Source organism: Microtus ochrogaster, chromosome 18 (assembly GCF_000317375.1).
Source record: "Microtus ochrogaster isolate Prairie Vole_2 chromosome 18, MicOch1.0, whole genome shotgun sequence".
In the NCBI taxonomy this organism is placed as follows: Eukaryota; Metazoa; Chordata; class Mammalia; order Rodentia; family Cricetidae; genus Microtus; species Microtus ochrogaster.
In genome coordinates, this window is record NC_022020.1 from 58,071,545 (window position 1) to 58,085,207 (window position 13,663).

The following is a 13,663-nucleotide window of genomic DNA, read 5'->3' on the forward strand; positions in this document are numbered from 1 at the left end:
CTGATAGAAGAGAAAGTGGGAAGTACACTACAACAGATGGGCACAGGAGATCGCTTCCTATGTATAACCCCAGCAGCACAGACATTAAGGGAAACATTGAATAAATGGGACCTCCTGAAACTGAGAAGCTTCTGTAAAGCAAAGGATACTTTATCCCCTTTTTTATGTAAGGACTGGAATGTGATTTCAATAATCAACAACTTATGGGTAACAAATCACCTCATTACCTGAGAAAAACATCTACATTTTAAATTTTACTTCCCAAAATTCTCTTGGCATTTTAGTAAGCTGTGGGAGAGTCCACAGAAAGAGTACTAGGCCGTGAGAGAGAGGGCAGGAGAGGCAGAAACAAGGTTATATACTGGATCACTTTAGCTTTTGAACTGTGTAACTTGACTCCTATTTAAAACATAACTAATTCTTTAATTTGGAATGCAGATAACCCAAGTACATGCTACCCTATCACTGAAAACAAGGGAAATCAAAGTGTACATAATTTTCTACTCAGTAATAATAGGTTTGGAACCAAGTCTATAAATTTTCTGACACTTACAATGTCTTAATCATGGTATTTAAACACTAACCATAAAGACATACAACAATAATACAATCTCTCCAAATAACAAACCATAATCCTATTTACTTATTCCTTAACTCGATACCCATTTTCTAAAAAAACATGAAACAAAACATTTCTTAACTGGCACATCAGAAAACAAACCGAGAGCATCCTTCTCTTAGAGAGGCTACGAGTAGGAAGACTGGTCAACTACAAAGTCCTGAAAGACTCAAAGACGAACTTGACAAGTCCTAGGGATCAGAATTCCTCAATGCCTAGAACAGAAAAGCTACTTTCTGCAGCTCCCAACAGTTTTCTTAGACACTCAACTTTTCTACTGGGTTTGACCTTTAGAAGGTATTGTCTAGCACAGTCCAGCATATGGCAGAACCCTTTCCCATCTCAATAGTTCTGTATAAAGTGTCTTTTGTTTTGTTTTGTTTTTCAAGGCAGGATTTCTCTGTGTAGTCCTTAGCTGTCCTGGGACTCGCTTTTATAGACCAGGCTGGCCTCAAACTCACAGAGATCCACCTGCCTCTGCCTCCCAAGTGCTGAGATTAAAGTCGTGCGCCACCACACCAAGATCTCTACTTTACTTTTTGAAACAGGGTCTCACTGAGCCTGGAGCCATCGACCTACCTGTCCTAACAATGTTAGGGTTACAGGCCCACACTGCCACACTTGGCTTCTACACAGGTAGTGGGGATCTGACCGGAGATCCTAAAGCCTGTGGAGAAAGTACTTTGCCAACTGGGCCATTTTCCTAATCCCTACCCTATAAACTAGTTTGTTTGTTTGTTTTTTTAGGTTTTTTTATTTATTTATTAAAGATTTCTGCCTCCTCCCCGCCACTGCCTCCCATTTCCCTCCCCCTATAAACTAGTTTTAATGAAGCACAAATTACCAACTGTTTTTATAAATCAAGCCTTTGATATTTTGCTAAAGTTATCTAGGTTTAATCCTCATACCTTATAGGAATTTCATAGTTTTATGTTTTATATTACCTATATACAATCACTTTTTAAAAAACCATCACTAATCAGGTATAATATATGTAATCCTTTTGGGGGGGTGTATTTGAGGAAGGTTTCACTATATATTCCTGGCTAGCCTGGAAATCACTATGTAGGCTGGCCTAGAATTCAGAGCCCTTCCTGTCTCTGCCTCTCAAGAGCTGGACTAAAGGTATACAGCACCATGCCTAGCCCATACGTAATCTTATTATCTAAACATAGAATTAAAAAAAATGCTTAACACTCCTTCCTACCTGCCCATCATGAATCATGAAAATCAACCAAATAATCTTCACATATGGGGACAGTAAAATTATGTTGTAGAGTATCAAATACACAACTGAATGCATAGCTAGTGGCATATATGTCAAGAAACCCCAAAAATGAAAAATGATGACGTGATTCTGAGGATATATATGATACACCAAACTTCATCAAACCTTTTCCAGTAGATCATTCATGTAACTACAATACTGAGACTGGAAAACAAAATTTTCAGTCGAGCTATACAACATTTATTGTGTCGCTTACTGGCTTCACACAGTAAAATGGCTGACTATACACACAGCAGGTCTCTCTTAGTGAATGGTAAAATAAGTGCTACTGTTGAAATGGTACCATCTTCCATTCAGAATCATCTAAGTTGTTGATAGAAGCAATTCAAAGGAACCAAAGGTTGTAAATATTCCTTTTAGCATAGATCCAAAAAAGTATTTCTGACCCATCACTCCTAAGCTAATGAACAACTTAATCATGCTTTCATTTATTTATTATCATGTTTTCTGTAGTTACTCTTGATTACAAACTCATTATACAACACACGTGAACATAACATTGCTTCAGTATATTATCTTTCAATCAAGAACCAAAATTTGATTTTTTCCCCAAGGCTTAATTGAATTAACATCAGCCTGGAAGGCGAACACACAGTGGTATAGTATGTACAATGCTTGAATATTAAAACTGTACAAAGGATTTAATAAGTTACCGGACCTAAAGCTAAAGATCACAATATGGGGCTGGAAAATGGTGCAGTGCTTAAGAACACTTGTTATTCATGCAGAGGACTAAGGTATGAGTCCCAGTACCCACATGATTGCGGTGGGACAATGGTCTTGTACCCTGTAAAGATTTGTCACTTGTATTGGTTTAATAAAATGCTGATTAGCCAGGAGTCAGGCAGGAAGTATAGACGGGGCAACTAGAACAGGAGAATCTGGGAAGAGGAAAAAGGCTCCGTCTACAGACACGGCGGAAGCAAGATGAGAATGCCTCACGGATAAAAGGTACCAAGCCACATGGCTAACACAGACAAGAATTATGGGTTAATGTAAGTTATAAGAGTTAATAAGAAGCCTGAGCTAATAGGCCAACCAGCTTATACTTAATGTAGACCTCTGTGTGTTTCTTTGGGACTGAATGGCTGTGGGACATGGTGGGACAGAAACCTCCACAACACATGGTAAGCTAACAACCACCTGCAAGCCCATTTCCAGGTGACTCAACACCCTCTTCTGACCCCTGCAAGTACTAGGCATACATGAAACATACATACATATGATGACAAAACACTTACACATAAAAAATAATAATAAAACAATAAGTAGGGGGCTGGTGAGATGGCACAGAGGATAAGAGCACTGGCTGCTCTTCCAGAGGTCCTGAGTTCAATTCCCAGCAACCACATGGTGGCTCACAACCATCTGTAATGAGATCTGGTGCCCTCTTCCAGCCCACAGGGATACATGCAGGCAGAATATTGTGTATATAATAAATAAATCTTAAAGACAAGACAATAAGCAGATGATAGGAATAAATTAAGCTTAATGGGTACATAACACTTTTCAATCCCTCCATATAAACAGCTTTTAGTTTTAAAAGCATCTCCTGCTTCTTTGCCCCAATATGTATATGTTCAAAACCAAATTGATTCAGTATCAGAAATGTTAACAGAACTGCTATGGGATTTCACTTCAGACCCACTAGTGCTGATGAAAAATAGGCAAATTGGAACCTTCACTCACACACACTCTAGTCAGAATATATGGTTTTTGTAAAATGGTCTAGCAGATTGTCCTAGCCAGGGTTACTATTGCTGTGATGAAAGACCATGACCAAAGCAACTTGGGAAGAAAAGGTTTATTTCACTCACGGTTCCATATAACAGTTCATTATCAAAAACAATGAGGGCAGGAACACAAGCAGGGAAGGAACCTGGAGGCAGGAGCTGATTTAGAGACCATGAAGGGTGCTGCTTACTGGCTTGCTCCTCCCGGCTTGCTCAGCCTACTTTCTTTGAGAATCCAGGACTGCCAGCCAAGGGATGGTATCACCCCAGTGGGCTGACTCTACCCCACATCAATCACTAATTAAGAAAAGACCCTACAGGCTTGCTCTACAGTATGATCTTATGAAGGCCTTTTCTCAACTGAGGTTCCCTTAATTAAAAGGATGACTCTAGCTTGTATCACATTGACATAGAAATGATCAGCACACAGATCTTTCAAAAGTAGAAAGAAGTTACTTTAAAATCTGGTGGTTCTTTGATGGTAAGACCTACCCTGGAGACAATGCATGCCTTGGTCACAGGACAGTGAAATCAAGCTAGAATTGGGCCAGGAGCTCTGTGTTAGAAGATGCCTGGCGGGTAACTGGAGAAGAACTGTCATCAACACTGTTACTCTGAGTACAATACTGCTGACCCAAGACTGACCACACAGGCAAGACGTGCCTATTGTGCAACAGTGGCAAGCTGGTTATGGAAGTAACCAACCACTTTCTCACTATGTTTGAGACAAGCTCCACAGGGGAATTCATGGCTGGTTCTATAAACCTGAACAAGATCCAGCAGCTGGGGAAGGCCAGAGGCCCCAGCGGGGAAACTACTGCTGTTTTCTAAATGGACATAATATGCCCATCAAATTGCCTTCTAAATACCTACATTTACACCTACACATTAAATGCTGCCGTCAGCTTCATTCAGAAAAGCTTTTAGCAGTAATCAGTGGCAACCACAGAGACCCATAACTGATCAAAGTGCTGAGAATTAAGTGAGTACTAGATGCTATTCATAACTGGACATCTATATTACCTTCTCCAGTCATCAGGGAACAATGTGGAAAAAAGGAGGAAGTGATGAGGAAGGCTACCTTTTGAGCACTGACATGGCTGATAAACCCACAAGAGCTGCAATCACCTGTACAAGATGGCTACATGACTGAGCCCATCAATGAATGCCCTGTCATTGAGGAGGGAGAAAAGGGGCTCATGGGGCCTCAGTTTTACATAGTTAATGCTTGTTGAGATATTTTTTCAATGATATAGCCACTGTTAAGGAACATATGCTTCTGTAAACCAATCCTAAACTATGTCACATCTAAAAAGATGAAAACAGATCACCTATATGTATGAAAATGTCACAGTTAAATACATTATTACATATAATTAACATATTCTAAAAAATATGGGTCTTCTTTCTAGAATATTCTAAAATGGTTTGGTGATAACTATATAATTCTGTGAATACACTAAAAATTACTGAACTGAATACTTAAAATGGATGATTTGTATGACATATGAATTACATTTATCTCAATAAAGCTGTTGAAAACCAGAATTCCCAGGACTAAAACAGAAAATATAACAGACCCTACACTTCTGGAGGAAAAAGGAAGATGACTGGAGAGATGGCTCCACGGCTAAGAGCACATACTGCTCTCACAGAACACCTCATGGCACATCCCAATCCCCTGTACTCCAGTTCCAGGGTATCTGATGCCCTCCCTCTTCTGACCTTTGCAGACACCAGGAACACATACACACAGGCACTCATACACACATAAAATGAAATAAAGAATAAAAAAGTCCCCTCCTTAAAAGTGAAAGAAGAAGACCGTATTAAAAAAAAAAAAACAACTTGCTTCACTTAAATTTTAAAAGTAAGGTGTAGTGGAGCACGCCTGTATCCCAGAGTCCACAATGTAGAAGCAGGATGGTGAGGAGTTCAAGGCCAACATGGGATACAGAAACCTATATCTCAAAAACCCAAAAACACTAATATTTGTTTACCTTGTTTTAATTCAAAGGGAAGTGCCTCTCTATGTGTGTTTCTCAGTGTGCAGGCACTTCTTCCAAGGACTCACATTATCTACATAGGGTTCACTCTAGAAGCAACATCCCTGGGGACAATCTACCTAGGCAACAGTAACAGGAATATATATTTTTCACTGCTGCCAAATAAATTAGCAAATAAGAAAATATCAGTAGTTCAATTTAAGATTTATTTATACCCATCTAATAAGATTATTCTGAAGAGCATAAAATAGTTGCTAAAAAGAAAGAATTCTTTCCAGGTGTGGTGGTACACATCTTTAATCTCAGCACTCAGGAGGCAAAGGCAGGTGGATCTCTGTAGTTTGAGGCCAGCCTTGCCTACGTAGTGAGTTCTGGTATAGTCTGTCTCAATAATGATGATGATGATAGTAATAACTTAAGACAGCTAAGAGGACAAAGTAGGCTGTTGTTCTAGTGCCTAATATTCTGTCCCACAAGTTGTTATCTACAGCTCATTAAAAAAAAGAGAGAGGGAGGAAGGGAGGGAAGGAAGGAGGGAGAAGGAAGGAAGAAAGGAAAGGAGAGAGGGAAAGAGAGAGAGAACCTCACAGCAGACAGCTGAAACTCAAGACAAAACTCTGTCCGCCAAGATTGGAAGAGGGTAAAAGACAGAATCTGGCTATTTGCAGTGTGAAAAGGGACAACAGTCAAAACTCTCAGGGACACAACTAGGCATCTGCCAATGAACCATACAAATAGTTTGACAGTCAGTTCAGATATGCCCTTAAATGCAAATACTGCCCAAAGCAGAGGTATCAAAAAAATGAAGTCAATGGAATTTAATCCTGTGAATACCCAGAGATAAAAACTCAATTTCCCCAAAAGAAAAAGTCTCCCTACCTCCTAATTATAAAATCTGGTTTTAAAATGTAGATTCCAGTGACAGGCAAAATTGCCCTATAGAGAAAAGTAATGACAGGAAAAGTGGTTATTAGACTATAACTGGCCCCATAAGCTCATAGGAAGCTGGAATGTTAGGAGGCGTGGCTTTGTCAGAGGAAGTGCGTCACTGCAGAGTGGGCTTTAAGGTCTCCTATGATCAAGTGACACGTTCCTGTTGCCTAGAAGTCAATATGCAGAACTCTCAGTTCCTTCTCCATCACCATGTCTGCCTGCATGCCACAAACCATGATGATAAGGGACTGAACCTATGAAAACTGTAAGCCACCCAATTAATTAATAAGAGTTGCCATGGTCATGGTGTCTCTTCACCATGCAATAGAAATCCAAACTAAGACCATAGACAGACAGACAGACAGACAGACAGATGATTTAAAAAGCAATTCTTTCAAAACAAATTTGTCAACCAAACGAAATGAAGCATAAATCATATAAATCCAATGCCACCAACAGATCAGATAAAGCCCTGTGCGATCTAGCATCCCATTTACACTGGATGTAGTGTCTTATGTTTGTAATCCTGGGACTCAGGGAAGGGCAGGGCAGAGGGAAGATGATTAGCAGTTCAAAACCAACCTTGGCTACTTAACAAGTGTAAGTCCAGCCTGGGCTGCATGAGACCCTGCCTCAAAACAAAAACAAAGAGCAACACAAATGAACTATGAAAATTCCTTGTAGTAAAGGTTATAAATACAAATAAATTTCTAATGGAGTTTTCTATGAGCAAACTACATAATGATGCAACTGTTGTGAAATTATCCATGTCAAAATTTAATAAAGTAAGGAGAGATCTCCAGAAAATGTGCTTTATACTCAAAACACACGCATATTTTGTTATAGTGGTGCTTTTGTTTGAGATAGGATATCATAATGCAGCCAAGGCTTATCCAAAATTCACAATATATACAGCTCAGAATGGCTTTGAGCTCAAAATCCTCCTGTATCCTTCTATTGAATGTTCCCATGACAAGACTGTTTCACCACCTCTGACCAAAACAGGTTTCCATTCCTCGCACCTCCATTTCCAGGCTTCAACAAAGCAGGTTTTAAGTCTAAAATATTCAAATATACACGTAACTGACCTTTATATATGCACTTGGGTAGATCTTATGAACAGCGTCACCAGGTGCTCGTCCAGCTTCTCTGTCCAGGTAGTAACTCTGCACAAAGACTGCATGGTCACTAAGGCACCTGACCCAAACATCACCTTCACCTTTACATTCCAACTGCACACCTTTGCCTATGTGTAACCTTAGGGAGGAAAGACACAATTACATTTCATCTTAGGTACAGGAAGTTTTAGTTTAGGTACATAGCAAGAATAAAAAATATAATACAATACACAAAATATTGCCACTGTAGGCATCTTTGGTATTTCCTTTTTGCATATTACAAATATATATTAATCTCTATATAAACAGATACAGTTCTTACTATATCAGAAGCACTTAACACAAATTTCACTTAACCCTCACAACTCAGTAAGGTAAATTCTTTACTTTTTAAAAAGATGTATGTGGGGAGCTGGAGAGATGGCCCAGCGGTTAAGAGCATTGCCTGCTCTTCCAGAGGTCCTGGTTCAATTCCCAGCAACCACATGGTGGCTCACAACCATCTGTGATGAGATCTGGTGCCCTCTTCAGGCATGCACACACACAGAACATTGTATACATAATAAATAAATTTAATAAATAAATAAAAAGGTGTGTGTGTGTTAGTGTTAGAGGGAGGTGCCCATGAAGCTCAGAAGTCATCATCAAATCCCTTGGAGCTAGTTAAAAGCAGTTGTGGGTGCTTGGAACTGAACTCCAATCCTCTGGAAGAATAACAAACACTTTTAATGGCTGAGCCATCACTCCAGCCTCATAAAATTTCTATTTTTATAAGAAAACTGAGGCTTATGTGCTATACTGCCCAAATCAACAGCCACAACACACAGCTATTTAAAATACACTTAAAATCCAGCTATCAGTCACATGAACCATATTTTAAGTTTTCTAAAGCCACATGTGGCTAATGGCTACTGAATGGGATAGTACAGACAGAAATAATAAAAATATAAAAAACCTTGCTGTTATTTATAACTTTAAATTTAGTAAACACCTACAATTAAAGTGAAATGCTTACAAGTTCTGAATATTTAGAATGACCTTTATTCCATTATTTTTAAGACTCATACATAGAAAAATAATAATCTTGAAGAAAAGATAATGCACTATTTAATTATTTTTACTCTTTAAACGTACCTTGCTCTCTCAATAGCTTCTGTCCTGTGGACATTGGAGAGCTGACCCAAGCAAAAGCGGTCTCCTCCAGAAGGATCCACATATCCATCCACAGTTACAATAGGGCAGCTTGAAGGGACCTTAAATGTCTCTCCTACCTGAACATCCATTTCAAAGTAAGCAATGGAACACCAATACTCAGGAGCTATAGAAAATAAATGAAAAAGAACACTCATCCATGCTGCCAAGATATTAGGGGGGGGGGAGAGGGTACTTTCATCCACAAAAACAAACCTAGACAAAGATGAAGGAAAGAGGAGTTAGAGAAGCACATAAAAGAATTGGATTAAAATAATGTAATACACTTGAAAAATAGTGATTTCATATTTTATTTGTAGCTAGTACTTACACCTTGATACTCCAAGGACCAAATCAACTAAAATTAAAGAACACAAGAAATCAGATCTAGCTGGGCGGTAATGACACACATCTTTAATCGCAGCACTCGGGAGGCAGATCTCTGTGAGTTCCAGACAAGTTTGGTCTACAGACTGAAAGAAGAGAGAGAGAGGGAGGGAGGGAGGGAGGGAGGGAGGGAAGGCACATGCACGAGAGAGGAGGCAAGGGAGGGAGGGAAGCAAGCATATTCTAAAACAAACTTTTCTATCATGATAGTTCATTTGATTGCACATCTGTTCTGTTGTCTGAACTTCGTTTTTGACAAGTACACTAATCCTAAAACATAGTCTATAGTATGTTTTTACAGACCCCTATTTAGGAGAAAGCACCTAAATCAGTCGACATTCTCCTGCTTATACTTAAGAACTTTGCAGAGCTGTTTTATACAGATTCGTAATTGTGTCTCAAAAATCAAAAGTCATTTGCCCAATGTACACATATCCCATTTTTATAAGTCATTTTAGTGAACTAGTACGATATATTCATTTAAAACAATTATTTTAAATGACGAGCAGGGGTGGGGCTAGGAGAAGAAACAATACTTGGTTTGGATTGCAAATACAGAATTATTTCTGATTTTGTTTGCATTATTAAAGAAAGTTTGTATACATGTAATCTGCTTAGCTTTTCTTTCACAATTTATTTAACAGATATATGCGAGCATCTAGGGAATTTTCTTGGCACTGTACGCAAAGAGAAAACAAAACCATTCACAGAGGTTCCTCAAGTGGGCAAATGAGCAAACAAATGAACATGGAGCCCAGGTCATGACAACACTGCAAAGGTAATCAGAATAAGGGGAGAAGGAAGAGAGGGAGTGGAGGATGGGATGCAGGAGGAACGCTATGGAAAAGAAGGTGACTGGAAGGAACACGTCAGTTTACAAATTTGAAGGACATTCTGTCTGAAAACTCAAGACCTGAATGAAAGTCCTATACTGGCCCCAGAGGAAGAACTTCTGAGAGATTAGGGAGTAAGAGTTTTGTCTGCAGACTTATCTACATTACAATGTGTTATGAATTATGTATAATCTGAATCAAAACTTTCTGCACTCTGAAACAATACTTAGAACGACAAAAACCAGCCCAGACTTCAAGTTCCATCAGAAAAATGAAGTATTAACACTTAAAACTTAAAAAAAAAAATATGTAAATAAGAGTACTCATAAATGAAATTCTCAAAAGAAAATTTTAATTGAGTCAGGAGTGGTGGGCACACACCTTTAACCCCAGCACTCAGGAGGTGAAGGCAGGTGGATCTATGAGTTCAAGGCCAGCCTGGTCTACATAGTGAGTTCCAGGACAGCTGGAGCTATAAAGAGAAACTCTGTCTCAAAAAACCAAACGAAAAAAGAAAATTTTAATTAAAACCAAAGAAAATGAAAAAGAAAAACAACACTTTACAGGACTATGATGGCTAATACTAACTGTACACAGGATCTACAATCACCCAAGAGACAAAGCTCTGGGACTGTCTATGACAGTCTGAATCGTGCTAACCATGTATAATAGGAAAACCCAAGGCCACTTTGGGCTGAACAAATGAGAAAGCAGAGCACAGGTACTGTGGTTCCTGACTGCAGATGCAATGCAACCCACTCCTAACCCCTCTGCCACACAGTAACATCCCAAATGTGACAAACTGTACCTCCCAGCTGAAATTAAACCTTCCCTTCTCATATCACACTTATTCTCTCATAGCAACAAGTAAAACAGAAACACAGGGTCACTGCTGTGATACATTTGACTGTGTGGTTCTTAAGCCTCTGGAACTAACAGGACTGCAGAAGTTTGAAACTCTGACCTAGAAAAGCACTAGAACACTGTAAATAGAGCTTAAGGGGTCATTCTGGTATGAGTTTGGGCAAGCAGAATGCCAAGAGAAATGCAGACAGTGGAGGTAGAGGCCATTCCATATTACAGCTTGTCTAGACTCTACCTGGATTATGCCTGTGTTCTGCAAAGTTTAGCGAGACCAAGCTTAAAAGTAATGGGCTAATGTGCTGGGTGGATGAAGTCTCCAAACAGAATATGTAATCTGCATCATATTTACTGCTCACAGCTCTCATCCAGGTGTACAGGAAGCACAAAAAGCAGAGTAGGAAAATATGAAAACATGCAATTGCAACAACAATGTGAGCTTGAACCTACAGACAAGTGGCAGCAGCAGTTAATAAAGAGATTAGTCACCCAATTCTCTGCAGTGGTAAGCTATATTCTCACCTGTGAGTCAGAATAAACCCTTTCTCCCTTAAGTTGCTTTAAAAAAAAAAAAAAGATATTTTGCTATAGCAATACGAGAAGTAGCTAATATATAAAGGTACCTAATTGCTGGGCAAAAACCTGTCAAGCAAAAGAGCACTTTCCAACGAGGAGTTAGTCAGGCACACAAAGGCATGCCCATGACACCAACATTCAGGGAGCTAACATAGGAAGAATGTGAATGAGGTCAGCATGGACTACACAGTGAGTTCTAGGCCAACCTAGACTATACAGAGACACCGTGTCTTAAAAAAAAAGAAAAGAGTAGATAACTCAAAAATGTTTAAAAACTTTGAAACATCCAATAAATTCACTGCAAATATAATTCTTTAAATATGTTTGTTTATAAAATTATACCTAAATGATTGCTTAAACACCAGTTTTGAAATATTTGTGGATTTTCTTTTGATTTTTCGAGACAGAGTTTCTCAGAGATCTGTCTGCCTTGTCTTCTTAGAACTGGAATTGAAGGTGTGTGCCACCACCGTCTGTCCGTGAAGTTATTTTCTATAGTAAAAAAATCTTTTTTAAAAAAATATTTATTTATTTGCATTTTGTGAGTATATCTGTCTGCATGTATGTATGTTTATCACATGTGTAGAGCACAAAGAAGCCAGAACAGTATGACAGACCCCCCCCAGCACTGCAGTTACAGATGGCTGAGAGCTGCTACATGGGTGCTGGGAGTCAAAGCAGATCTCAACTGCTGAATCATCTCTCCAGCCCCCATAAGTAAAACTCTTTAATGAAGATATCATATATCATGAACATTAATAATCAGCAAACAAGCAACAGTTACTGACTGAAGCTAAAACTGAGCAACTTTTAAATTACCCAATTTTCTGACAGTAATAAAAACTAGTAGCCCTTAAAAGATCTTTAAGTAGGGAATGAAAACTTTGTTAAAAATGAATATAATGCTGGGGGTGATATTTCCAAGTACAATGTATTTCCCAGTTTCTATGGAAGGCTAAAGCTTATTATAGGCAAGTCAACTCAAAAAAGAAAAAAAGGGTTTCTTTCAACTTCCATGTTCAAGAAAAAAATGAACTCTTATTATTACTAACTGAAATATCCGCAATGCACTAAACCTTTCATTACTTCCCTACCAGTAAGTCCCCACCTGCTTAATAACCCAGACATCACACTGCAACTCTTGAGTTTGAGGCTACTCTGGTCTAAATAGTAACTTTCTGGACAGCCGGAGCTGGAGGGAGAAGAATATTTAACTGATTTCTTTTCTATCTGTTCAATTAGGAAAGCAGACGTGTAAGCTGGTTACTATAATTCAGTATGGCCAGCACTAGGTATGGGACACAGACATGCTTAAACTACATTTAGGAAGGGAGAGGAGGTGCATGACTCTAGCATGGTCTCAATTGTTTCTTGCCTCTTGATAAGTAACACCTTTGTTTACCTTTCTCTTGGAGTTTCTATTGCTATGAAAACACACAACCAAAAACAACTTGGGGAAAAAAGGATGTATTTCATCTTACAAGTGTCAAGTCATAATCCATCACTGAGGGAAGTTAAGGCAGAACTTAAGTTGAGAACTGAAGCAGAGCTCACAGAGGAACACTGCCAACTGGCTTGCTCCTCTTAGAGCACCCACGACCACCAACCCAGGGGTGGCACTGCCCACAGTGAGCTGGGCCCTCCCATATCAATCATCAAGGAAGACCTGAGTTCTAACCACTAAAAGTAAAAGTGCAGAATTAACCTTTTCCTCCTACAACCAACTGGACAAAAACCAAAAACAAAACAAAATAAAATAAAATACAAAAAACCTAAAACCAATAAAAAAAACACAAAAACCCTTTTAGGATGTATTCACCATTAAGACACATCTGTATTCTATTGAAAGACAGGAATCAATGTCAATACAGGCTGCTACAGATACATCCTCATGTAATCAATACTATTCTCTAAACACTAGGGGCAATTCAGTCTCATCATCCATTCTACTGTGAGAAGAAGGAAGCAAATTTATCAAGAGGTCAAAGGCAATTGCTGAACCTAAATCAAGTCTAGATGGTAGCTGACTGCCATATCTATTCTCACTATACATTCCATTCAATATAAGTTCATCTGTCCATCCATCCTTTCTTCCTTTCTTCTTTTTCCCCCCAAGAC

The 13,663-nt window shown here is 38.9% G+C and overlaps 1 protein-coding gene across 4 annotated transcripts in view; it reads right to left on the minus strand.

The window, feature by feature from the left end:
* Smad4 (SMAD family member 4) overlaps nt 1-13,663 on the minus strand; it is a 54,412-nt gene that overhangs the window by 4,992 nt on the left and 35,757 nt on the right. For all 4 annotated transcript variants that reach the window (XM_005356253.2, XM_013349545.2, XM_005356254.3 and 1 more), the window contains 2 exons: nt 8,832-9,015; nt 7,668-7,836 (listed from right to left, as the gene is read on the minus strand). In XM_005356253.2, coding sequence (XP_005356310.1) covers nt 7,668-7,836; nt 8,832-9,015 — 353 coding nt within the window. The remainder of the gene's footprint in view (nt 1-7,667; nt 7,837-8,831; nt 9,016-13,663) is intronic.